A 25,449-nucleotide genomic window follows, 5' to 3' on the forward strand; every position below is an offset into this window, starting at 1 on the left:
AGAGTCGGCCACCGTTCACTGTTTCGTCACCTCCAACGATTTTATTATGGTTAAATGCGCTTTTATCGATCGGATAATTGCTCCAATTTTTTTTAATGGATTTCTTTTTGCTCGTTTCAAGAGTGACCAAAGTACTCGGGGGGGGGGGGGGTGAGGTGGAAATTATCACGATTACTTGCTGAATACGAAATGAAAGGCACGTCTTACGTGGATTTCATTTTGTGTCCATATATACACATATATATATATATATATATATATATATATATATATAAGCAAGTCTTTTATTTCTTATAATAATAGCAATAAATGTTTCCTAATTTGTTATTTATTAATAATAATAAATTTTTATATAAAGGCGATAAATATCGAATATGATCTTTTTCAACAAATTATTTAATATTAATTTAAACATAATCAACAACATCTTTATAATATAGCATTATTCAACTCTTTCAATGTTTTCTTCATTGTTTCCAATTTTTATTAATAAAGATATATATATATATATATATATTTGCTTGGCAAGCAAATATTATATAGATATTCCTTTATGTTTGGAGTTTCGATTAAAAGAAAATTATTTAAATGTTCCTTTTTTAAGAATGTTATAAGCATTCAAATTGGGAATACCATACCCATTGTATTGTTCACGTATACTGTGGCATCTAAAGATTGAATAGCATTCATTCTTTAATGGATAAAAAATTGTTATTCGACAATATAATGGCATTCTAGATAATGGACTCTATAGAATTGCTTAAATCATGCAAATTATGAAATATCCGGAGTTATGAGTTGGCTAAGTTTAATATTGGATGCTTTAATATTCACGACAGCTGCCTTTATCGCGTCGTACTAGAAACTTTCAACTCGTTTTATTGCCGCTTGCAGGAAAAGTCCAGTACTAAAACACGTCAGCTTTTCATTTACACCAATTAGAACGATTTATAAATTTTCTTATATCCTTTTACATACAATTCTCGCATCTTCAGCCTGATAATTCCAAATAATTGATTGACATGATTTACATAACCACGTATTCACGACTAGTGGCGATTACGTTCTCTCATGATGATTATATATATATTATCTTAACTTAAGAATAATTTCAAGTAAATGATACACAATGTTTTAATTGCAATGAAAATTTTTCAAGAGTTTTTTTCCCAGATTATCATACTCAAAGACGGAACTTTGTAATTAATCAGAAGCAATAGGAAGTGATCCGAATAGTAATTAAAGGTTTGCAAGTTTTGTTAATATACCGACTAAATAAATCAATTTTATTATGTAAATTCGAAGAAGATCGTGCAAACCGATGTAACGAGTTATAAATTTAGTCCATGTTGTGAATAAAATAAATTTAATGGTAAATATTGCATTAATGACAAACGTGACGACACTATAATTTATAAAAATATGCATTCATGTACATATATATATTGTTACATATTTTTATAAATTATAATTACACATTGAAAGTGAAATTAGATATATATATATATTGAAAAATTACTTAATAAAAATTAATTGATGCGAGATAACTGCAGGCAAAAAAAAGGAGGAAAAAGAAAAATTGCAGAATTAATCCACACAGTCACTTTAAAAAAGAATTTACGTTAATAGCAGATCATTATTCTTCCAATAAACCGGTGGTCGCTTTAAATTGGCGAAAATTGTATCTAATAACTTTGTTCGTCGCGATTCTTTAACATATACAACTCGGTGGTTCTGGGTAGAATTTAATTTTCTTTTGTTCAGTGAAGATTCAATTTTCTTTGGTAAAAGTTGGATCGTGCAAGACAGATTGAAAAACATTTACTATTATGAGACTTCTTCAATAAATAATAAAAATTAAAAAATGTCCCTGCTACGATATTAGTCGTGCTGGAATGAAAGATAGGTACACAGTGTTACACGACATACAGAATATGAAATATTAATGCAATTAGCCATGCAGGCTTTAACATTTATGAAATCTTCAATTTTCATCTTTTTTTCTTCATCAATTCATACTACATGAATTTGCCATCTTTTGACTTAAAACTTGGATTTCCTCATATTTCTGTACTTTACTATATTTTTGATGTGATACTTAAACGTGTCCTTTGCCTTTTATATAAGGAACATACTCGGTCAGTACTTTGAATACAAAATGAGCGAAAGAATGTGAAAAATCTGAAAATATTATCTGTATAAAAATACTAAAAAATATTTTTAAAATATTAAAAAATTAAGCAGTTAATAACTTGTAATCATTTTCAACATTTATTCTAACATTCGGTCTTCTTTCTAATCCAGCAACGTAATTAAATTAATTCCTAAGATAGAATTCTTAACTTGGGAGTGGTCACTTGATACTTTTTACGAAAACGCCTATTTAGAGTATTTTCATACACGAATTAAAATCATTTAATTAATAATTTACAACATATATATATATTGTAAATTATTACATATTAATTATATAATTGTAATTAAAAATTATGTAATTGCATATTACTAATTGGTTTTTAATTTATTAGTATTATAATGTTTTCAAATATACCATGGATATGGTTTAATCACAATTTCATGAAAAAAATAAAAAAGAATCAAATATTAAATGGAATAACAACATTAGATAGGTTGTTTTAACAGTACATGTATTTCAAAGAAATAACTTAATAATTTTAATTTATATAACGTTGTTTTATTCTGGATATTACCGATAGAATTGCAAATTTAAAGATTGTAAAAAACAGTTATTAAAAAAGAAAAAAATACATTAAACGATATCCATACAAAACATATTTACAGCAATTCACATTCTTTTGCCTCTGGGGTATAGTAAACATACTCTATGTGACTGTTGTCATAAATGATCGCATCAATGTGAATCAAAAATTTTACGTTGTTCTATGTAGAATATCATAACAATGTCACCTTAATGCCGAACGAAATTGCATGTTATACGGGAAACGTGCACGTGCGTACTCGTGTCCTAATTTCCGCGGAATGTACGTAGAAACAATGTTCGACCAAGCCGCGTGTATCTGTAGTGTCCTATTATTGAAGGGAAGATACTTTGTAAAAAAAAAAAAAGGGAAAAATAGAGGTGTATAGATAAGCACAGACCGCATCATCCCGGAGGCAACCAGTACAGAGACACAAGCAAAGCTCATAGAGATTGTTTTCCGCGAAGATTTCACAATCACCTTCGTAAAAGTGAGACCTTTTGGTGCGACTGGTCTTCATTTCCCGTATTTTGCATAGTATATTACTTCGCGCTTGGAGAAAAATAAAAAATAACAGACAGGCAAGTGACGAAACAAAAAAAAAAATACGCAGTACACGCATACTTAACTTTCAGAAACTTTTAACCTGCATAAATGCAAACTCGTATTGTTCTACCCATGTTGCATCATAACGGCCAACACATATGTACATGTTTCAAATAATGGGAAGTAATTAAGATACAGCATTAATTAATTTTGCATCGTTCTAAAATTGGTCGGCTTTTGAGGTTTGCACGTTCAGCTATAAATTTATATTTTCGATATTGAATTGTGCAGACATTAAGGTGATGTATATATATTTACGGGATAATTTATTAAGGCGCGTTCAATAAATTCTTTGTCAGTATCGTGAGTTTAGCGATAAATCAATGTATTCGTGTATATATCGACTTATACTCGAATCTCGACTTGATTGAAAACCTACTACGAAGAAGACATCGATCTAAAGATTTGTACTTTTAAGATTTTTTTTGAATTATCTTTTATCATTCAAGCTTTAATTTTCAAATTAATTAGTAATTTTGAGAAATACGTTATATTGTTATTTCGTACATTCGTTGTCCGATAAATTAATATACATATATATGTCACTAATTAGTTAGTGCAGCTTTATAAATGGGGATTAGTCAAAATGTAATAACCAGGACTGGTTCTATCAAGTTACAGAGATCTCACGCGAGTATTTCCAACGCAATTAGCGGGCTTGAAAGCCCGTAAGATGAATGTTACCACGAGGTCGCTGTATCACGTAGTAATGACCATTTATGCGCTGTTTGTTTGTTGTGTACATACAAGCAGCTGTAATACCTTTTACGGTTATCTCATCGATCTCTTGAATGCGATAGTGCAGATTTTGATTATGACGCACGAGAATCTCTAGTGATGGCTTCTATAATTAAGTGATACATGAATGGTTAAACAAACGATATGACAGAACAAAAAATATAGACTTTAGATATCAAAGTAGCAATGATAATCCAATTTTTTGAGTTAAATAACATTTTGTTGTTTTTAACTTCCATATGTCAAAATGAATTAATTTCAACGTAAACAACATCTATATCAACATATACATTTAGTAAATATAATAATAAACATTGGAGTTGAATTTAACATATTTTCTTGGGTAAAATTGTTTAACTTTATCGTTCCAATTAAATTAACGACGTATATTTAATAGAAGCAATGGCGATTTATAGAAATGATTGAAAATGATTTAAATTGGTTATAATTATGATCTTAAATTATCATTAATGACATTGTTATATCAATAAATGTGCGAAGCGTTCAAAATATCAGTTCATAACTGCTTGGTATGTATCTTCAGAAGCTATATATACATTCTAAAGATTCCCTTCCCTCATGAATAGACAGTTAACTTCACCTATATTGTACAAAGATAACGGTATCACGATTGAAAGCCCAAGTGGTCACTGTATTCTGATTTCTCACGATCACTACGTCTAAATTTCTCTATAAATTTCTCTATGTTTCTTGTCGATCTTAGATGTATATGTTCGAGAATTATCCGCTCTTGCATACTACGGAAATGTACTCGGGAAATATCCACGCTTTACGAATTTGAGGAAATGCTTTTGGTTTTGTATTATGTCGATCATGCCGCAGAGTTGCGGTTCGATGCCCAAGAATCTGTCGAGCAAATTGGTGGTCACTGGCGCCTCAGATTCGTCTTTCATCATAGCGGTGTACATTCTCGCTTCAGACTTGATAATTTAATGTAACGTATTGGAGTGGCACATCAGGATAAACAATCTCAGAAAGCAGACAAATCGAATATTTTTAATTCGCTGATCTGAAAATACAGTGTTATATATCGAAGGAACAATGATAATTCAATCCTTGAGTTAAATAGAATTTTCTTATTTTTAATTCTCTTGTGTGTGAAAATATAAATCAATTAAATATTTTCATAATTAATTTTAAAGTAAATGTTTACATTAACGTACATACTTAGTAAATAATAAACTTTTGAATTTAATACATTTTTTCTTGAGTTAAATTGATTAACTTCATTGTTTTAGTTAAATTAACGACATATTGAGTAAACAAGCGGAGTAACGATCTGACGATTAAAAATAATTCAAATTGAGTATAATTTGACATTGTGAATTTTACATTGTGGAATGTTTCATGCTATTTAATAAAGAACAAATTCAACTAAATGAAGTATCGTAATTGGTATTCTTCTTAATAATTCTGAATAATAACGTGTGTGAACATCGTGGAAATATTCTTTACATTTCTTCTTATTATTATTTGTTCTTATTTAATTAACAAGGAAAAATATTATTAATTAATAAAGTTAATTTACAATATGAATTTCAACAAGAGTGATGTTTAATGAATTAAAAAACGATGAGTTTATATAACTCCTCTAGAGAAATTGACAATATGCACAAGAAAAACAGATAGCGGTCATAATCCAAGTCGATATTTTTTTCAGAGATACAGAGAAAATCTTTCGACAAAGAATTATTAGAGTCCTGACAACGGATAGTAGTATCGATTATGTATTTGCAATATCTGCTGTGGTATTGTTATATATAGAAGTAATAAGTATAATGTAGACTCTGCGTATTTCTGTGAGAATGTCACTGTTTAGAAAAAGGTAGTTTGATTCACATCGCTTTCTCTCTCTTTAAAGTATCAGTTGAAAAGAGATGCAATTCAATATATTACAGTCTCTTTTTAACGGAGCACAGATGCTAAAAGATAAAAATATGCGCAGTTCATATGTATTTATTACGTTATGATCTTTTTCCTTTTCTAATATATTTACGTTACAGAAAAATATCGCAAATATATTACAAGATATGTGTTATAAAAATTTAGAAGAACTTTTATTTGTGCAAAAAAGAATATTATTGAAAATTTTCGTATTCTATACCATATTTTAATAATTAATATTATTGTTCATTAAAATCGAAAGGTAATAATTGGAATAATACGAAATTTGTACATGGTCGATCAAGTTACCTGCGAATTAAATTGCCTCGAAATAGGATATATACCTATAGTTTCGCTTTAATAAATTATAATTCAATATATAAAGCTATATATCGTATTTTGAATCTGATATAATACAGATGAATTGTTTAAAAGCATTAAATTTGCCGATATTGGCAAATTTAATTAATAATCTTGTAACCGAGATCATTCTAATTACACGAAACAACGTATCTTGCAGCAACGTACTAATATTTGAAATTCAGCATAAGCTTATTCACTTTGATATTAATCCATGTTATCTCTTTTGTCGCTGTAGGTGATTATAGTTAACTAACAAATTTGCAACTTTCACATATGAACATGATTAAAATTTCGTGGTTTTAAATGTTATGACAGAATCAAAAGAAGGAAGGAAGACATGTTCAACATTTAATTAATACCATAAATGACCTCTTTATTTTTCGTTTGAGCAACGGGAGTAAGTCTGCTCATCTCACCCAAGTAAAAAGAGCAAATCGATCATAGTGAAGTTGCTTTTAGTTGGACACCCTCAGTAATCGCGAGAATGTCTGTAGAGACAGATGAGTTTGAACGGAAGTACGCCAGATTATGAAAAGGGCAAGCTAACTGGTCGAGAAGACATATACAAAGATTTATAATGTGATGAAGAAAGTAGGCTTCCTCTTCAATATGACAGCTGCGAAAAATTGCGAAACAGATTACATACTAAATACTAATAAATTATATCAATTGAGTCAAGAATTTCACAAATTTGCTATTAACTCTGGTACTGACGTCAAAATCTGTAACAGTTATTGACACTGAGCCTGTCACCATGAGACTTATTTATATGTATATTATTAATTAAAAGGTATCAATATTAATTTTAAGAAATCGAAATGATATAAAAAATCATATAAAAAAAGAATAAACACTAAATTTATTTTTTATCCAAATGTGCAAATGTAATTTAAAAAAATTGAATTGTTTAACATTTTTATACGAGATTACTACAATAATAGATAAGAATTAAGATCTGATTGTATTTTCAAATATAATGATGTTTTTTTTACTTTATGGAAAAAGTTGAATTGTTTTTGCTCATCAGAATTTTTGTTATCCAAACAACGACTAAAAAGTCAAATAAACCCACGTCACTTCTGGAATTAAAAAAGAATCCTCAATAATTCCTTTTTACTTATATGTAGAGTCACATTGGTCTTATAAATTCATTAAATGTGTAAATAATGCTATCTATACATTATTATATTTAACGCAAATTGTTTTATTATTTAAAAACTTTTGCATTTTCCTTTATTTGAAGAATGTAAATATAGAATATTATCAATCTTTATTTAATTATTAATCATCAAAGTTAATGAAAGTTAAAATATATAATATTATAGGATGTCAGAAATATAACTCGCGAGTAATGAAATGACTTATAAAATGATTTATAAAAACATAAATATTTTGGATAATACAATAAATAATATAAGTATTGACTGTGATGGTTATATTTTTGATAATATTATTTATTGAGAGAAAACGTTCAAATATAAAAAAATTAATAAAAAAGCATTTCATAATATTGTTGTTCTTTATTGCATTCTCTGTACTTCGCGCCTACAAAATCTTACAAACAATAATCTTCGAGGAATGTAATAAAGACTGCGAAAAAAATGTTATGAAAATCCAATGAAAACATACGAAATTAATTAAAGATTCATGTTTAATAATATGCGGCAATATTTTTATATTCCTTTACTTATCACTTATATTATATCACTTATATTAGATTGTTTCTTGCTGTGTTATATTATTCACATATATTACTATCGTGGTCAAGAGACATAAAAAAGGTGACTGCTGATAAAAACGTAACGGCGAAAATGTTGCTGAAAAAACTGAATAGTTAAAAAGTGGACAACATCAAAATGAATTTCGTACGCGGAAGGATACCACTGGAGAATGATATTTCTTTGTTTAGTTTGTGTGAGATGTTTTCATCCCTCAAAAATTTGATCTTTAAAAAGTTGAAGTAAAAATCTAATAAAAATTAATATTCGATCTAAAATTCTCAGATACGTAAAATGTAAAGTCAATATCACTGTTCACTTCTTGTCTAAAATAAAAATCTCAGATTTTATAACAATGAGAGTAATAATAATAGTAATAATAATAATTGAGTTGTGTAATAGCATACCATTCAGTAGTGCCGTCGCTCACGATATCTGTGCGTATCTCACGCCTTGAACGTGGCACAGATGGAGTTAGATATTATTGCAAGGTTTCGAGTTGATTGTGCTTAAATTATACATTTCGAGATTCGTAATCCCGTTTGCTCGTTAACCACGATAGTTTGCATGTGTGTCAAGGCCAAAGTTTACTTCGTATGGCGCAATTATATATTACTGGTCCACAAAATATAGTTTTTGACTATTTTTGCAGCTGATCAATTTGCATGATAAGAAATGTAAACTTCGATTGAGTAAGTTCGCATGATGTCGTGTAAAAGAAACTTTTAATTATGTCATATAAATTAAGAATTATTAAAAATGTATAAATAGTGCAATATAGTGCAATATAGTGGAAAAAATTTACTGCGTTTACTGTAGAAAATATTTCAATAAATTTTTTATCATTTTGTCGGAAGGAAAGAGTCGTAAATGCAATACGCAAAATAAATATCGTTGAAATGAGAAACCAAACATGTCGGAAAAGAGATACCAAGTGTGTCGGAGAGTCACGCACCTTGACGAAGTAATCTCGCTTTATAGTACACATAAACTGAATACTTGAGCGGAATGCACTCTAACGGATTATAAATCACCGTCACGGGTGAGATTCATTCCGATGACAGTTATACATATTAACAGAAATGTAATACGAGATGTCACGTAACATTCGATTTCTCTCTCGATTCTGTCCTGAATAAATAAAAATGTTATGTGCCTTCTTGACGATCTCTTTTTTTCATTTTGGAATCTCTAGGAAAATATATAAAATATTTATAATATATATAAATTCGTTAATTAAATACACGATAGAATAGCAATCACGATTTGTCGAATGCGTATTATATGACTATAATCGAGTCCTCTTGTACTTGTATTTCTATCGTTATATAATTTTTGCGAGACTTATAATAATCGCCACAGGTCTTATTTTCTATAATCTCTGATATCCTTGCGATAAAAAAATATGTAGAGAAATACACGTAAGGTGCGTAAACTTCCTCTATTTTTAACAAGCTTGGAATGGAGTCCTTCGAGCAGGTTAAATCGATTTCAGAAAAATATCAAATGAATAAAATGAAAGTGATCGATTGTATCAAATTCAATAGCCATTGTGTAAATATAAATCCTCGATCATTCTCTTCTTCCGTATATAGGTAGCTAATCACATTCTTTCGACATGTGCAAATCGTCCTCGATTGCTTTAATTCGAACGAATTCAATTTCAATTTTCCCGGCCTGATTTCACATGTCAATTCTGTCGTTGCCCTGTATCACATAATTATTTCTAATCGAAATAATTAATATATACTTTATTTATCAACGATATGAGAGCAAAGATAAAGAGATAAACTATAAGTGATAAGATCACATTGACTATTTGCATAGAATTGCATTGACGAAGAGCTACGTGTATCATATATCGCGATATATGATAATGAATGAATGTTGGTCAAAATTTCGTTAAAAGGAGGAGATGATAGGCACGCTTGTCACATATATGCTGACTACGATTGATTAGGGTCATCCCCGCGGCAACCGATGGACAAACACAAATAAACCGGAGGACACCCTGGAGTGAAGCCGTCTGCAAACCGACCTGTCAGTAGACAGCTGACCGCTTTCTAAGCGCAATATCCGCTTTGAATTTCCAATCAGTGTATGGCGGATCCGAAAAGAATTCCCCTGGGAGGAAGTTTCCCCGACGATGCCATAACGGCAGCGGCTACCATCGAGGTTTCCACCCTCGAGTCGTAACTGGACCGCGAAGGCCGTGCCTGCAGTCCAGCGTCCTAGTTCCACACACGACACTTTGCTTCGAGACCGTATTAACGATATTAAGCTCAATATAGACGCAGTTGCAGTTAATCTCACAGAGGACTATTGCCGAGTTTCCTTAAAGCGACGAACTTTTGCGGCATCAACAAACTGAAACTGAATACACTTTCAATGTCCCTCGCGAGGAGTGAAAGAACGCCAATAAGTGATATCGCGCAACGTTCGAAGCTTCGATTTGTATCGAAAATATCTTCCGCGTTCAGACCGAGTTGATTACCTTCGCCATTTTCCTTCGAATCCTGCTCACTCGAAGCTCTCAGTTATTCGGAAGACGCCCACTCTCTCGCAATCATGATATCCGACTGTTGTATCGCCAAGATTTACATGATATACGTTCTATCGACAACTTTTACAGTCCACGGAGTAGAAGACACGACAGATGGTCATACACAGAAACCGACTCAATCGAGACCGGTGAATGTTTGTAAGTTTCATTTGTGAAAGTTTAATTGGAAAATCTTGCGTGGCGCGATAACCATATAATATATGCGATCGATACACAATGACGTATTGTTACTGGCAGCATCTCTATGTCGTTGAAAGAGGAAACAAATCCACACTCTATGCATATACGAAAGAAAAGATTCCATTTGCGAAGGCGAGAACAGCTTTTTAGGCCAGTCCATTACGCTTTTCAAGCGATCCAATGCGCGATAATTGCTTTTGTCTCACAGCGCATGATTGTAGTTTCTCATTAACGATTCGAATTATTTAAGGCAGTAGAACACCCTAAGGTGTTACGTCTTAAGATTAATCGTCTGACTTGGTTTTGCTTTCTCTTTTTTTCTTGCATGCCACGTCGCGTCGGCGCAATGCTTTTCCCCCAATTAGTTATAATTAATGGTTGGAAGAATGAAGCGGCGAATGTAAGCGTGACTAGCGCTTTGAAGACTCTGGGAGAGAAGTATTCGGGTCACCTGGGCAATGTGTGGTCCGTACAAATTAACGAGAGCGATTCCACCGAGAGTCTCGAGACTATATGCAACGCATGGAGCTCGGCTATCCGTAAAGGCGGCGCGACCGTTCCGGATCTGATTCTGGATATGACGATGGCCGACCTGGGTGCTGAAGCTTCGAGTTCGTTCACCGCGGCCATGGGGGTTCCGACTTTATCCGCTCAATTTGGTCAGGAGGGCGATATTCGCTACTGGAGAGACCTAGATCTTGATCAAAAAAACTACTTGATCCAGGTATCATGTCCAATTGCCAGTCCTGGTAAAAGTTCTGGCAACGAAAAACATCCTATTGAAAGAAATCACGTTACACAATTGCATAATGAAATTATGTAATTGAAACACACAAATCATGTAATGGATTGTTCCAAATCAGTATATGATTTTTTAAAAATTATTATATGTAATCTGAAAAGTCACATAATATGTTCTTTTTTCTTCTATTTCTATCATTCAATTTTTTAAAATTTGACAATAATAAAATCATGATGAATAAAATTATTTTTAATATCATGTGCTTTTTCAATTTACGTCATTTTAAAAAAATTATGATTTGGAACAATTCGTTACGTGATTTACATGTTTTAATGATTTCATTATGTATCGTTGTGACATGATTTTTTTCAGTAGGACATCTTGCAAAAATATACACTCAATTAAACAATGAAGGTCCGAAATAACACTCAAATTGAGTGTTAATCCTCAAATTGAAGGTTTAATTGGGAGTTAACACTCAATTTAAGTATCATTTCGGACCGCCTAGTTAGGTCTATTTTTTCATAAGAGATGGTACTCACTGATACACATGATTATAACGTGAAATATATTCAATCTGCTTTGACTAATACATTATAATTTTATATTTTTGGTATAGATTTGTAATATATCAATTCACATGGAACTGTTTCAGTACTAAAGATCCAAGCTTGACCGCTTAGACTTTATTTCTTAATTATTGTGCGTTCACACCGTAGTTTAATATAATGTTTTAATATTATTTATATATCTTGTTTTGTATAGATCAGAAATACAAGTATGCATTTGTAAATTCCAAGTCAGAATTACTCAACAAAAAAGAAATCTATAATAGTCTCTTCTTGTCTTACGAAATTCTTCAGACGTTCTTCAGATATTTTTGTAGTTTCTCGTAGTTCGGTATTTCATTTCAGGTAATGTCACCGAATGATCTTGTGCCTGAAGCAATCCGTCAATTGGCAATTCAGATGAACATCACCAATGCTGGCATTCTCTACGACAAAAAAGACTTCGTCATGATCCACAAGTATAAAAGTTTACTGCTGAATGTGCCGACCAGACATATCATTAACGATTTGCAGAATACGGTCGATAATGTAAAGGAGCAATTATCAAAATTGCGAGACTTGGACGTGGTAAACTATTTCCTACTCGGCGACGAAGATTCTACCAACAAGCTATTGAATGTTGGGAACTCATTGAGCTTCACTGGACGAAAGTACGGTTGGTTTATTTTAACTCTGAACGAAGAAATGTGGCCGAGCTGCACGTGTGAGAACATTACCATATTGTTGCTGAAACCAGAAATGCCGACGGTGAGCGATGTAAACCAAGCAGAATCTATTATAAGGGCAAAGTTCCCGAAACCGCTCATCACATCCGCCTTTTATTACGATTTAACTCTGTTGGGTGTCAGCGCGATGAAGTCTGCTTTGGACAATGGTGACTGGCCCTTGGAACCCTCTCACATCGACTGCAATAGCTATGATGAGACGAACACGCCGACGAGAGGTCTGGATTTTCTAGCTAAACTGATGGCAGTCTCAAAGAATATGACGCCAACATACGCTGGCATTAGTTGGGGAAAGAAAAATGGAGAACATCATACGGACTTTAAAATGATCATGTACATGATAAATATTGAACGAGAAAAGATTACGTTGAAAGAGGAGGGCGGAGATTGGCAGGCGGGTATCGAGATGCCCTTGCAGGTAAGTCCCAGTGCTTGAAACTAGACGTAACATGTTACGTAAAAATGTTGAAGGACGATATATTAATAGATATACAAGGGCGTAGAGAGGATGCGTCCTCCTTTCTAAATTTTAAAGAACAGAAATAATTAAAACCGCCTGAGCGGATTATGCTTAATGAGTATTCTTAAGAAATTAATTTTAGAAAAAAAGGAAGTATTGGTGAAAGTTATAGATTTTCTAAAAATCCAAGACGAGTGTTATAAATTCCAATTTTTCCAGTTCGAACAATCAGTTTCTAATTAAAAAAAAATAAAGTAAATTAGTAAATTAAATATATGTGTTTTACCTGTTAGTAATTAATTAAAAATAATAATATAAACAAAATAATAAAAGTGTAATACTTATCAGAGCCAACACAAGTTGTTAAAATGTGTAAACATTCCTTTATTACAATATCTTAGCAAATTTGATATATCCTTGTTTCAACCCTTCGGTTTGGATCATTGACAAATATTAATATGTAATGTAAAATATAAAATAAAATTCTACCGTCGTGTTTATCTAATTTCCAAATTGATAAAATTAATGCGGTGATAAATATAATTTTTACCATTCGAATTAATTAATCCTCAAATTGACAAATTAGATGATAAACATTGAAATGAGAACAGATCTCGTGATATCGACTGTTAGATACGTAATGACAAAATAAGTCCAATTCATATCACTCAACTACTTTTCCTCCTTTGAGTTCAAAAGTTTCAATTTGATTCTCTTCTTCCTCCACCTAAATAAAATCCTGGCTACATCCACGGATATATATTAACTTCCTAATTATTCGTAATCCATTTGATAAAATCAATTGCTGTAAAAATTAAAAAATTCCGTATGTCACAAGTAATTTTCTTTCTAAATTATGATGTTTTCAATATTGCGGCTTCTTCGATTTTTCTTCCAATTCTCAAGTGGCCATGTACCCAAGGATTATTGATCACGCTTGACCGTCGTGCCTGACTGAGCGACGTTTAGGCGATCGATGGTTCAGGTATTTCTTTTCTCATTTATATTATATTATCCTCTTATATGGATAGATTTGGAAACTGCAACTGGTAAAAACAACAAATTGACTATAATATTGAATTGTGACTGTATCAAAGCTGTTGTCGGAATTTATTGAGCTCTTCTTGGATATTCATTTGTTTGCGAGTCGTGTTTAATCTGGATTGCATTCGTATAATAACTGGCAAATAAATAGCGCTGAAACTCGAGCTTACTTTTAAGCCGATTTTGCATTAAACTGACTTCCCGCAAAGAGTATTAACAAATATATAAATATCGTAATATTATAATATGAGATATTCGTTAAAAAAGATGGAATTCTGTTGAAAAAAGAAAGACATTCCTTCAACATAAATTGTTTTTTCATTAATATCTTGCCGTCATATCTGCCGCGCTGTCGTTCCCTAATGACGCTCGCTTATCTATCCTGGGAAAAGTTCAAGGTGGCAAAAGCGTACGGTCGTACATACTTTTATTTACTCGAGCATCATATCGTGCCACGTAAGCGTCACGAAAGCACACCCCTTTTGCGTATTTAGTTTATTCATTTCGTTCTTCGCACTACCTCTTATACACTCTTCGAAGTCCCAGAGATAGTTCGACAATCGTCATTCTGTGTTGATTTTACGTTCCGTAATTCTTCGCCTATCGAGAGAATTTCCATTCTGCGAAGGTCACCAACGAGAAGATCATGAATAACACCGCAGTGACGAGCTATAGAGTGGTTGTCGTGCAACATCCACCTTTCGTAATGTACGATAATAAAACTGAAAAATGGTACGGCTTCTGTATCGACCTGCTAAAAGCGATTTGTGAGACCGTGCCGTTCGAGTACGAGATACGCGAAGTGGAGGACCGCGAGTACGGCTCGTTGAAAGAGAATGGTAGCTGGAACGGAATGATGAAGGAGCTGATAGACAAACGCGCCGACATCGCTCTGAGCTCGCTCTGGGTCATGGCAGAACGGGAAAAAGTCGTCGACTTCACGGTACCCTTTTACGATTTGGTCGGCCTGTCGATCATGATGCAGAAAACGAAGACGTCGACGTCGCTCTTCAAGTTTCTCACGGTGCTGGAGAGCGATGTCTGGTTCTGCATACTGGCGGCATACTTCTTCACCAGCTTCCTTATGTGGCTGTTCGACCGTTGGTCGCCGTATAGTTATCAAAATAACCGTGACAAATATAAGGACGACGACGAGAAAAGGGAGTTTAATCTCAGAGAGTGCTTCTGGTTTTGTATGACCTCTTTGACTCCTCAGGGTGGCGGAGAGGCACCGAAAAATTTATCGGGAAGATTGGTAGCGGCTACATGGTGGCTTTTTGGTTTCATCATCATTGCATCCTACACGGCTAATTTGGCGGCTTTTCTTACAGTGTCCAGGTTGGAGATACCTATCGAGAACTTGGACGATTTAAGCAAACAGTATAAAATACAGTATGCTCCTATCAAAAAGTCGCCAGCGTATTCTTATTTCCAGAGGATGGCGGACATCGAGACGCGTTTTTACGAGTAAGTGATTGTTTCTCAATCAGATCTTTTTGTGCTTCTAAATTCGTTCTTCTAAATATATTTTACATTATTACAGAATTTGGAAAGATATGAGCTTGAACGATAGCTTGTCGGACGTAGAAAGAGCGAAATTAGCCGTCTGGGATTATCCTGTTAGTGATAAATATACAAAAATGTTTCAAGCGATGAAAGAAACCGGCTTTCCGGCCGATATCGATGAAGCACTAAGGCGAATTCGACAGGAGGACGAGTACGTGAATAACGAATTCGCTTTTATCGAAGATGCTTCGACTATCAAGTATCTTGTCATGACAAATTGCGATTTGACCCAAATCGGAGAGGAATTTTCAAGGAAACCATACGCTATCGCCGTCCAACAAGGATCACCACTGAAGGATCAATTTAACAACGCGTATGTATAAAAACGTTTATCTTTTTGTCGTAAAAAAGACAAACGTCCTTAAATCAATCTTTTCTTAGGATTCTCATACTGTTGAACATGAGGAGATTGGAGAGGTTGAAGGACAAATGGTGGAAGAACAATCCCATCAAAAAGAGCTGTGACTTAAAAAATGATCAGAGTGATGGTATTAGTATTTACAATATCGGCGGTGTGTTCCTCGTAATCTTCGTGGGTATCATTTTCGCTTGCCTCACGTTAGCCTTTGAGTATTGGTATTATCGGCACCATGCAAAAGTTACCAAATTAAATCAAGCTACGCCTTCAAAAATGAAAATGACGAAGACAATTAAGCCGATTCGGTTTAATTTGCATCCTGCCCCTACACACGGCTTTCAAACAATTTCGCAATTTAGATCGAGATTTTGAATTGCAATTGTCAGGAAGGATTCGTTTGTAGAATATAGAGAATAAGTATAAAGCCGTCGCACAAAGGAATAAAAGCGATTCTAGATGACCGTGTCAATTTTGTATATTAATAAGTTATTAGATAAAATTCATGAAGATTCATGAATTTTCATATCAGTGTGATGCACAGTAAAGCAATTATATAACATTTTCATAAAATTCATTTGCATATTTTTAGCATATTCTGCAATATTTGTGATTTTAGGTAACTTTAAAAAAAGAGTAATTATGGAATTCTTGGATAGAGAGAAAGAGATAAATAATAAATGCATGGAAGTGGAAGATTTAAAATTTATGTACAATTTTCATTTTTGCAATGCCTTTATTTACCCTTTCCATACATTATTTCGCCAAAAGACGACGAACGTCTTTTTTTCTTTTTTTTTTACATTGCATATATTCCTTTCACGTTATTTCCTAAAGACAGAGTTGTTTATAAGTGACACATTCCTTCGACGCATTAACATCATTCAACATTCGTTTCAAAGGCATCTGCATGCTAAAGTAACATTTTTTGTATTTTTTTCGCATACCTTATGCAAGGTAAGCGCGTGTTTTCAAATACACGATTTTTTTTTTTTTACACGTATGTTCTCAGTTATTCGATTTTCTTAGGGTGAGCACAGGGAAAGCAATGGATACAAGGATATTTGGAACGTGGGAGAAGGAAAGGACTCTGGAAGGGGGATATATTAATCTTCTAGGGAGTTAAATCATAATTATAGGGGAATACGATTAAGATAATCCATTAATAATTACGAAAAACAACAAGAAAATAGAACAGCACTTTAATTAAATACCCGATCTGCAATCGTGCGGCGTTCAAAATAAGTACTCAACTGTCCTTTCTAATTTGTTTCTGATTCGTAACTTTCGTTTCTCATTTTCTTTTCGATATGAATCGGATAAGTAGATACTCTAGCCTGCACGTCGGGTGAGAAACAAAATTGCTTGCTATAATTTTCTACAAAATCAGCGTACTAAGCTCCTCAAAAATCACAAAGTAATCAACAACCTACAACTGAAATAGCGTGGACTACATCTTCAACGTTCTTGCAACGTGAAACGCTGAGTGTAACATATACACTTTTTTTCTTTTTTTGTATTCCTTTCCTCTTTACTCTCTCATCAAAGGGTTAATATTAATTACCTAAATGAATAGTTAATATTCTCGTGTTTCGCTTTGTTTCGATTGCATGTTGCTTATTACGAGTGACGATGGGGTTTACTCGTGCCTTCTTGGATACATGCATAACAAATTCCACATGCCAAGAGGACCCCCATTCACAATCCTATCAATCGCTTTTTTATCTTGCGAAAAAAAAGTATAGCTAAACCTCAAATATCTCCAGTCATATAGTATATTATTAGCAGCTTACATTATCCGGTTCACAAGGTCAACGGACGCAAAGTCGTCAGTGGCTGGCATCCGAAGCTGCTACTGTGCCTTCTATCGGAAAAAAGATATCATGTATATAATTAGATACAATAGCAATATGACAAAACTAAATTGTGCCGTAAAATTTTTATCCAGACAATATATTTTGGAATTATAAATAAGCTTAAGACATATATTGTAGCAAAATCATTGTTGTAATATTTCGTTTGTTTTTAGCATTTTTCAATCATTAAACATCATTTTAATCATTTGTACATAACCTTTCCTAAAGAAAAACTAATTTCAACTTTTTTTTTTAAGAGTTAAAGTCATTCGAATATTTTCCTGGGAGAAATTAATAAATAAAAATAGACATATATTATATTTTAATTGTTCCCATTAAAGTTTTTCTCACTTAGAAGAAATCATACATATATCAATATTTTTTTGATATATAAATCTAAATATCGATTTTTTTTTCTTATATTATACAATTGTAGATAGGTAATACATACTACTGCAAATCTCATATTTGAATCTGACAATGCTGATTTCTCACTCATTTAATAAGAAAAAATTGATTAGTCTAAAATCGTGCTTCTCTTACCAGTTTGCAATATTGTATTCTCTTATATACGCGATATTATACGTTCTGTTAACTGCACACGCAATGCGTGTTTTTTTAACGATATTCATTACCTTTTTCTATCATTGTGCAGAGGTATACTCGATTGTACCCAACCAAGTTGATCCAAAGCAAAAGAATCTTTTTCGATATTTTCTTGTTCTTGTAAAACGGCATCTTCAGCTCCGACTGGAGAATAGCGAAAATGATCTTGTTCGGAGAGAATGCGACGTTTGACTGGAGATCGTACGGGCTCAGTTTGAACGCTCTTGTCACACTGACGTACCCGAAACTTTAGTGTTAAATTCGTAGACGCGGGCAATGCTACCGTGTCATTCTCCCGGTACTCCATATAAGGGCTTTCTCCGCCAGGAAGGTACAATAAGTTTCCTGACTCAGATCTACGATAAGCGACGCGTTCTACTGTATTATTCACAGGAAACGTCGTGCCATCTGCCCAGTGGCCATCGTCCTTTATCGGACGAAAGTGAGTACGTGCGGAAGTCAATAGATCCTCGTCTGGTTCTGGAAGGCTGTTTACCTTCAGACTCGAACGAGATTCCTTGCAAACTCCAAGTGGAGTTTTGGTTGATGCTACTGGAAAGAAACAGTCACCTGTCTCAGCATTGGGACAATACAAGTTTGTAGATAAGTTACGGTTAAATTCTCTCCAGCACCAGGGTCCATCCGAAAACGAATCTAACCAACTTATATTGTAATCTGCAATGAATTACTAATATAAAAATCTAATAAGAAAATTTAAAATTTAAGATTTTTCAATTATAAATATTATTTTGATATAAAACTTAAATTTTAATATATTGTACCATGAATTTATATCTGACCTGTTTTATCTTTATTGCTACATTCATCTGCATTATCTTCAATGCTGATTAGATCAATGTCCCATGGAATAAGCGGTGATTCGTCAATAATTGATTCTTGGTTTGATGTGTCAGTAGCGTAGCCATTATCTGAAGTGGGTAAGGTGAAGATTGTCCTGGTAGTATCTGTGGGCCAAAGAGGTCCAGAAGGAATAGAAAGTGTCGGAGCTGCCCATATTGAAGCTGTGTCCTGTGCATTGCCTGGTACTGAATTCCAAAGTGCTTCTAAGCTCTCAAACTTCGCTTTTAATTGTGCTAATCTTAATTGATCGAGTTCCTTTTCCCTTTCTCGTTCCATTGATTTAGCAAATCCAAAGCTTTCTTTATCTTCTGATCTTTGTGATTCGATGTTCTGGAAAAGAAAGAAAAAACAGATTATCATATTGATAACACAAAATTTAAAAAGATAAAAAAAGATATTTTAATACATACGATAGACATTTTAGTCTTCTTATTTCGAGCGCTTTTATTTTTATTGTGCAAATTAATTTCGTAGTTTTTATTGTTGTTGCTGTTGGCAAAGTTTCTATCTTTCTGTGGTGAAGTCTTTATGAAAGATACAGATTGCAAAGCTGGAAATGCTGAGTAGTATCGCAGAGCCTTGTCACGAAGTGTGAGTGCTTCTAAATTTGTTTTAGATTCATCACAAGATTTCTCGGATTCTTCTCTTTCATCATATGAACCCCCTTCTAATTCTTTCAGTTTTATGCACAGTTCATCAACTAGAGCATCTACTCCGTATTTCTATGTACACAGAAAATATTTTTTTAATATATTATTATGTAATTTATATTATTATATAATGTAAATTATAGAAAAGAAGTTAGGAATTTTATATATTCCTTGTAAAAATTATATTTAAAACTTACGTCATCAGCAGCATTTGTCAGACATTGCACAACAGCTTGTCGTTGTTCCCCGTCACCATGCGTTGGCAGCTTTGCTTTAGGTCGGGCACGTATGCGACATCCTGTGTCTTTACCCAACTCAATTGCCTCTTCTGGAGGACTTAGGGCCGAGTCGGGGCGGCGCAATAGGCTGAGTACAAATCGCGAGTACGCAACTGGGTCAACCCCCAATGCGTCCAGGCGAGTCTCAAGCCACTGGCGCAACTCCTCCTCGGCCCTCGAGCCAAAAACTTCGCCTCCTCCAGGGGACGTCGCTATCCCGACCGAATGCAAGGCTGGATTCCTCATTCCCTCTTAATAGATTTCCTCCTAAACCCAGGAACTCTAACCAACTTCACTATCTCCAGGATGATCATCTCTCCTATAAAATTAGAGTCACATTTTATTATAATTTTTATTATACCATAATGTTTACTGTTACTAAGGAAAAATACGCTTAGATTATTTAAAATCTGAAAGGTCAAACTCACCTATGTACAGTACAGTATTACGGTATTTTTATTATTGTCGTTAAATGTTTCAATTTTATGTAATCCACCACTACGTTGTCCGAACTAATCAACAGACTTATCGAACGTTTTTCCCGTAATTTTTATTTTGAATTTTTCACGTTAAGTTACTCAAATGTCCAGAAATATTATTGATGTTTCGTAAAGTTTTTTAGTAATCTTGTTTAAAAATTCTTTAGTTTTTGTGCATGGGTGGTGGATATATCATTGAAGTGAGGCTGGCAGGTCTTAGTGAAGGATAACAAATATAGTCTCCTTCCCATTTTGACTCTAAAAGTAACAAGTAAAAGCAGTATAAGTAATCGTTTCATTATTAGGAAACACATTAGTTCATTTATAAATAATATTTATTATATTTAGTGTTACACGTTCAAACAAGATTTCATTTTATTTATACGATTATATTCGTAATAAAAATTATTTGATCTACAATACCCGCTATACGATAACATTCGATTACTATTGTAATCTATGCTAGAAAATTAAGTAATACGACAAAAGTAATTTATAAATCTTACTTGTATACTTTTACATTATCAGCATCACTTTAAATTTTCAAAATGTATAGGAAAGAAAAAAATATATATATATATACATATATATACATAAGAATTTAGTTTTAGCATTATTTAGTTATATATAACATTTCGTTTTAACGTCCATTTGTATCTATTTAAAGAAATACAAGGGATGTCAAGATAGTCAAATATACGTATGTGTATACATACATACATAGCCAATCTTTGCTGAACACTGCAATGTTCAAAACGACAAATTGCATCAGCACACACAGGAGGCCGAGAGAAACAAAGACCAAAATCCAAACGGAATCGTACCAATCGTATAACGGACAGTGATATCACACGCGCCCGAAACCATTGTGGTCGTTGTTAAAGAAATGTTATCTATAGATACGTGCGTACGATAAAAGCAACGACGTATATCTCAGGTGTTGTCGCGGAGTCGAGTGAGAGAACGCGCGCCCGGACCGAGAAGGGTAAATTTAGGCGACGCGACGACGACGCGGCCGCGTGTCCGCACTCCGCGCGCACGAGACGCTGCCAGCGGGGATCCTAATCCCAGGTCCGCCGGGAGGAAGAGGGGGGGGGGGGGGTAGTGTAACAACGCGAATAACCTTGCCGATTGCGCTATAGAATTTCGCCTGAGTCATAGCTCTGCCCGTGAACGAAGGCTCGTGCGTGACGACGTTACGAAATACGAGTCATCGACGGGCGACATGAGTCACGTCGTGATGTTCGGGCGTCCGCGAGCGGATGCCCGCGCGTTTCATCGAGATGGTAAAAAAAACAATTCAGGATCCACGACGTACCTGCATGCCTCGAGAGATGATTTTACACCCCGGCCTCTTCTACACACCCCACTCAGTAAAAAACATGGCGAGCTACTAAACCGAAGAGGACTCCACACTCCACACACACACATACATACATAGTCTCGGCTTCGATCACGGAGTTGGAAGTATTGTCAACGCCAACTTCACGATAGTAACGATGTCCTAACCTAACCTAACCATGACGTAGGTCCAGGAATATAATTCGAGAATCGTCGAGAATGACGCATCGGCATCGCCTCGTATCGTGATGATTGGTTAAAATTTTGTCTACTTGAGCATTCACATCAAGGTATCAATCATATAACTTTTTTTATAGAGTAGAATCGAGAAAAGTGAAATTTTTTATGATGTATGTATGTATGTATGATTGGTATGATTTATTTAACGACATATATATGATCAGGCAAGCATTTTGTCTGCGATGTGAAGCCGGAAGTTTATGACCGAGGGAGATAGTAGATCTATTTGCCTTGCTTACACTTTTTACACATTTTTACTTTCTCTCTTTTCAACGCCAAATATATATCTATCTCATTTTAAGTGTAAAAAGTGTAAACAAGACGAACAGACCTATTAATTTCAAATTGTAGAAGTCGAAATTTAACGTTCTTTATAGAAAACAACTTATGATCTTCGGCTGATCAATGTGTTTGAATATATTTTCTCATATAGTTTCAGTTTTTATAGTAAATGTACTATAGACACGATCAATTATTCTATGTAAAATTACATGCATCGATCGATATGGTCTATTGGTAATAATAGAAATACTCTACTGTAATATCTATAGTTTTTAATAGATTTTAATTTCTTGGAAATAAAATTGTATTAATTAATTGTCAACAAATACTTTCAAAATTGTTTATTGAATTTTCAAATTATTTAATTGGCGTATTACTAACAAACCGTTTATTTTCAATTTCAATCATTACAAATTGTGTACAACGCTACATTTTTTTCCATCAAAATGACGTGTAACATTTGCAACAATTCAGTTATATTATAGACTTCAGTTATATTATAGATATTCATAGTCAATATTCAAGACTGTCTTAAGTCTTGAGATGTCATGAACCAATCAAAAAGCCGCATTAGCATTTTAAGACATTACTTAGGCTACGTTCCACAACTTCCTGTCCGGAGAAAAATTTTACTCGAAATATATAGTACACATAACGTATAGAATAAAATCTTCCTTGGAGAGGAAGTTTTGGAACGTAGCCTTAAGACAATCTTGAAATAAGAACCGACTATAAATACAGCTTATAAATTTAAAAACTATGGAAATCAAAATATTTTTTATGGAAAACAATTTATGGCTCTCGGTTGGTTAATATATTTTAATAGGTATATATTATCGTATAAGTTTTTTCATGATGAATTTATAAGTTGTCAGTAATGTCCTATATGGAATTACATGCATCGAAGTGCGGCCTTAGGTTCATTCCATAAACTTGCATAGCCGCATAATCATATGCATAAAGAAGATTATCCAATCACATTTCTGTCATAAAGACAAACGTAAAATACAATTGGATGATTTTCTTTAATAGATTTATGAGCATAAAAAAATCAATTAATCAGAGTCTTTTATTTTATGGAAAGAAAGGAAATAAAGAATTTTGATTGGTTCATTTTCTTGTGCATTATGTGTTATGCGTTATGTAAGAATCTGTGTTCCCCGTCTTATGGTCATTCTACAATAAGCCATTAGTCATAAATCAGAAGTTAGAAATTTAAAATTGACGACTGTGATTGTAAAATGCATATTAAGGCCTCAGCACAGACTTTTGCATAACACATAATGCATAAACGAATCAACTAATCAGAATCTTTCCTTTCCTATCATTCCATGGAAAAGAAGAATTTCGATTGGTTGCTTTCCTTATGCACTATGCATTATGTGTTATGCAAGAGTCTGTGCTGCGGCCATTATGGCTGGTATTCACAGTCATATCTTTATTCAAGACCGTTTTAAGTACAGCCTTAAGAAGTCACGAATCAATTAGAGAGCTGTTTAGCGTCTTAAAATATTACTTAAGCTACGTTCCAAAACTTCCTCTCTGAGGAAAATTTTACTCGAAATATGTAGTACACGTATACTATAGCTATAGAATAAAATCTTCCTCGGAGAGAAAGTTTTGAAACGTAGCCTTAAAACAGTCTTGAAATAAGAACGGACTATGAATACCGCCTTATTTCCTAAAAAGAAAGCAGTCAATTTTTTAACATGCACTTGCGGATAATTATAAATTTTTTCTCGATAAATTTTGGAACGCATAGGTATTTTAAAAGTTCCTATCACTGTTCACGAGCATGCGCGCTGAAAACTATACGAGCCATCGAAGTGCTGTGCACGAATATATAAAACTTTGTATATGTATTGTACGATATAAAGTATTTTGAAACACTATTTTTTAGATTAAAAAAGTGTCAAAATTATCAGGAGAATAATTGTATTTAGACAAAAAAAATTATTTGAATTAGAATTTCACTTAGCTAATTCACTAATTAGCATGTAAAAAATTTTAATTTTCTTCGATGTCGCAATGATTTTCACTGTATTTCAAATTGAAAAGGGCTTTTAACTTTTTTATGCAAATATGACATCCTTATAACAATACTAAAAAATATTTTTTAGTGCGCATACACAAAAATCATTTTAATTATACGCTTATTTTATTTATGCGCTTTATTCGCTGTATCAGAAAAGTGCATAAAAATAGCATGGCTAATAAAAATATTGTTATACAATATTTTATTGTTTAACATTTGAAAGTCTGATTATAAATTATCGCCATACCGCTTTATAAAGATGTAATGGAAACTCTCAGAAGATTTCACAAGATTACGCTAGATGGCAGCATCATGTTTAAATTGATCATTACTATAAAAATATGAATCCTCTTATTTTAGATAAATACACATCAACATGCTATTAATGAATATGAATGTCTCATATATTCAATTGAAAAATGTATACGATATGTAATATATTTTTGCATATATGAGTACATTAGCGAACTCTGCAATATACATATACGATAAAAATTACATATTTACAATATATAGATATATAAAATATATAATAAATAGCATAATAAAATAACATATCACGTAATA

General features: G+C 33.2%; 2 protein-coding genes across 6 annotated transcripts; one reads left to right on the forward strand and one right to left on the reverse strand.

Annotated features, from left to right (window-relative positions):
* Positions 1–9,829: 9,829 nt before the first annotated feature.
* Positions 9,830–16,959, forward strand: Ir25a (ionotropic receptor 25a). 2 transcript variants are annotated; one of them, XM_087402506.1, is made up of 6 exons: positions 9,830–10,751; positions 11,159–11,517; positions 12,432–13,247; positions 14,962–15,800; positions 15,877–16,212; positions 16,281–16,959. In XM_087402506.1, exons 1-6 carry the CDS (start codon positions 10,619–10,621, stop codon positions 16,627–16,629), a joined length of 2,832 nt encoding a protein of 943 aa, XP_087258632.1. In that variant the 5' UTR covers positions 9,830–10,618; the 3' UTR covers positions 16,630–16,959. The 2 variants fall into 2 exon arrangements, with proteins under 2 accessions (XP_087258632.1, XP_011067987.2); XM_011069685.2 differs by having other exon boundaries at positions 9,875–10,751; positions 12,450–13,247.
* An 11-nt stretch (positions 16,960–16,970) lies between these two features.
* On the reverse strand, positions 16,971–22,461 carry LOC105154276 (uncharacterized). 4 transcript variants are annotated; one of them, XM_011069686.2, is made up of 7 exons: positions 22,303–22,461; positions 20,934–21,242; positions 20,425–20,824; positions 19,988–20,299; positions 19,517–19,907; positions 18,746–19,391; positions 16,971–18,118 (listed from the first exon to the last, which is right to left on the reverse strand). In XM_011069686.2, exons 3-7 carry the CDS (start codon positions 20,749–20,751, stop codon positions 18,058–18,060), a joined length of 1,737 nt encoding a protein of 578 aa, XP_011067988.1. In that variant the 5' UTR covers positions 20,752–20,824; positions 20,934–21,242; positions 22,303–22,461; the 3' UTR covers positions 16,971–18,057. The 4 variants fall into 4 exon arrangements, with proteins under 4 accessions (XP_011067988.1, XP_011067989.1, XP_011067990.1 ...); XM_011069687.2 differs by lacking the exon at positions 22,303–22,461 and adding an exon at positions 21,705–22,020; XM_011069688.2 differs by lacking the exon at positions 22,303–22,461 and adding an exon at positions 21,701–22,020.
* Positions 22,462–25,449: the final 2,988 nt, after the last annotated feature.

The sequence above is a fragment of the Acromyrmex echinatior genome, chromosome 2, assembly GCF_024713525.1.
Source record: "Acromyrmex echinatior isolate Ae372 chromosome 2, ASM2471352v2, whole genome shotgun sequence".
Lineage (NCBI taxonomy): Eukaryota > Metazoa > Arthropoda > Insecta > Hymenoptera > Formicidae > Acromyrmex > Acromyrmex echinatior.

Excerpts from the sequence above, each read along its gene's own strand:
- Ir25a (XM_087402506.1), top strand. The coding sequence starts at position 10,619 with ATGATATCCGACTGTTGTATCGCCAAGATTTACATGATATACGTTCTA. Across the intron at positions 13,248-14,961 it reads GTATCGAGATGCCCTTGCAG|GTCACCAACGAGAAGATCAT; the intron begins GTAAGTCCCAGT and ends CATTCTGCGAAG. Across the intron at positions 15,801-15,876 it reads ATCGAGACGCGTTTTTACGA|AATTTGGAAAGATATGAGCT; the intron begins GTAAGTGATTGT and ends ACATTATTACAG.
- LOC105154276 (XM_011069686.2), bottom strand. The coding sequence starts at position 20,751 with ATGAGGAATCCAGCCTTGCATTCGGTCGGGATAGCGACGTCCCCTGGA. Across the intron at positions 19,908-19,987 it reads AGAAGACTAAAATGTCTATC|AACATCGAATCACAAAGATC; the intron begins GTATGTATTAAA and ends TTTCTTTTCCAG. Across the intron at positions 18,119-18,745 it reads CTGCACAATGATAGAAAAAG|AAGGCACAGTAGCAGCTTCG; the intron begins GTAATGAATATC and ends TTTTTCCGATAG.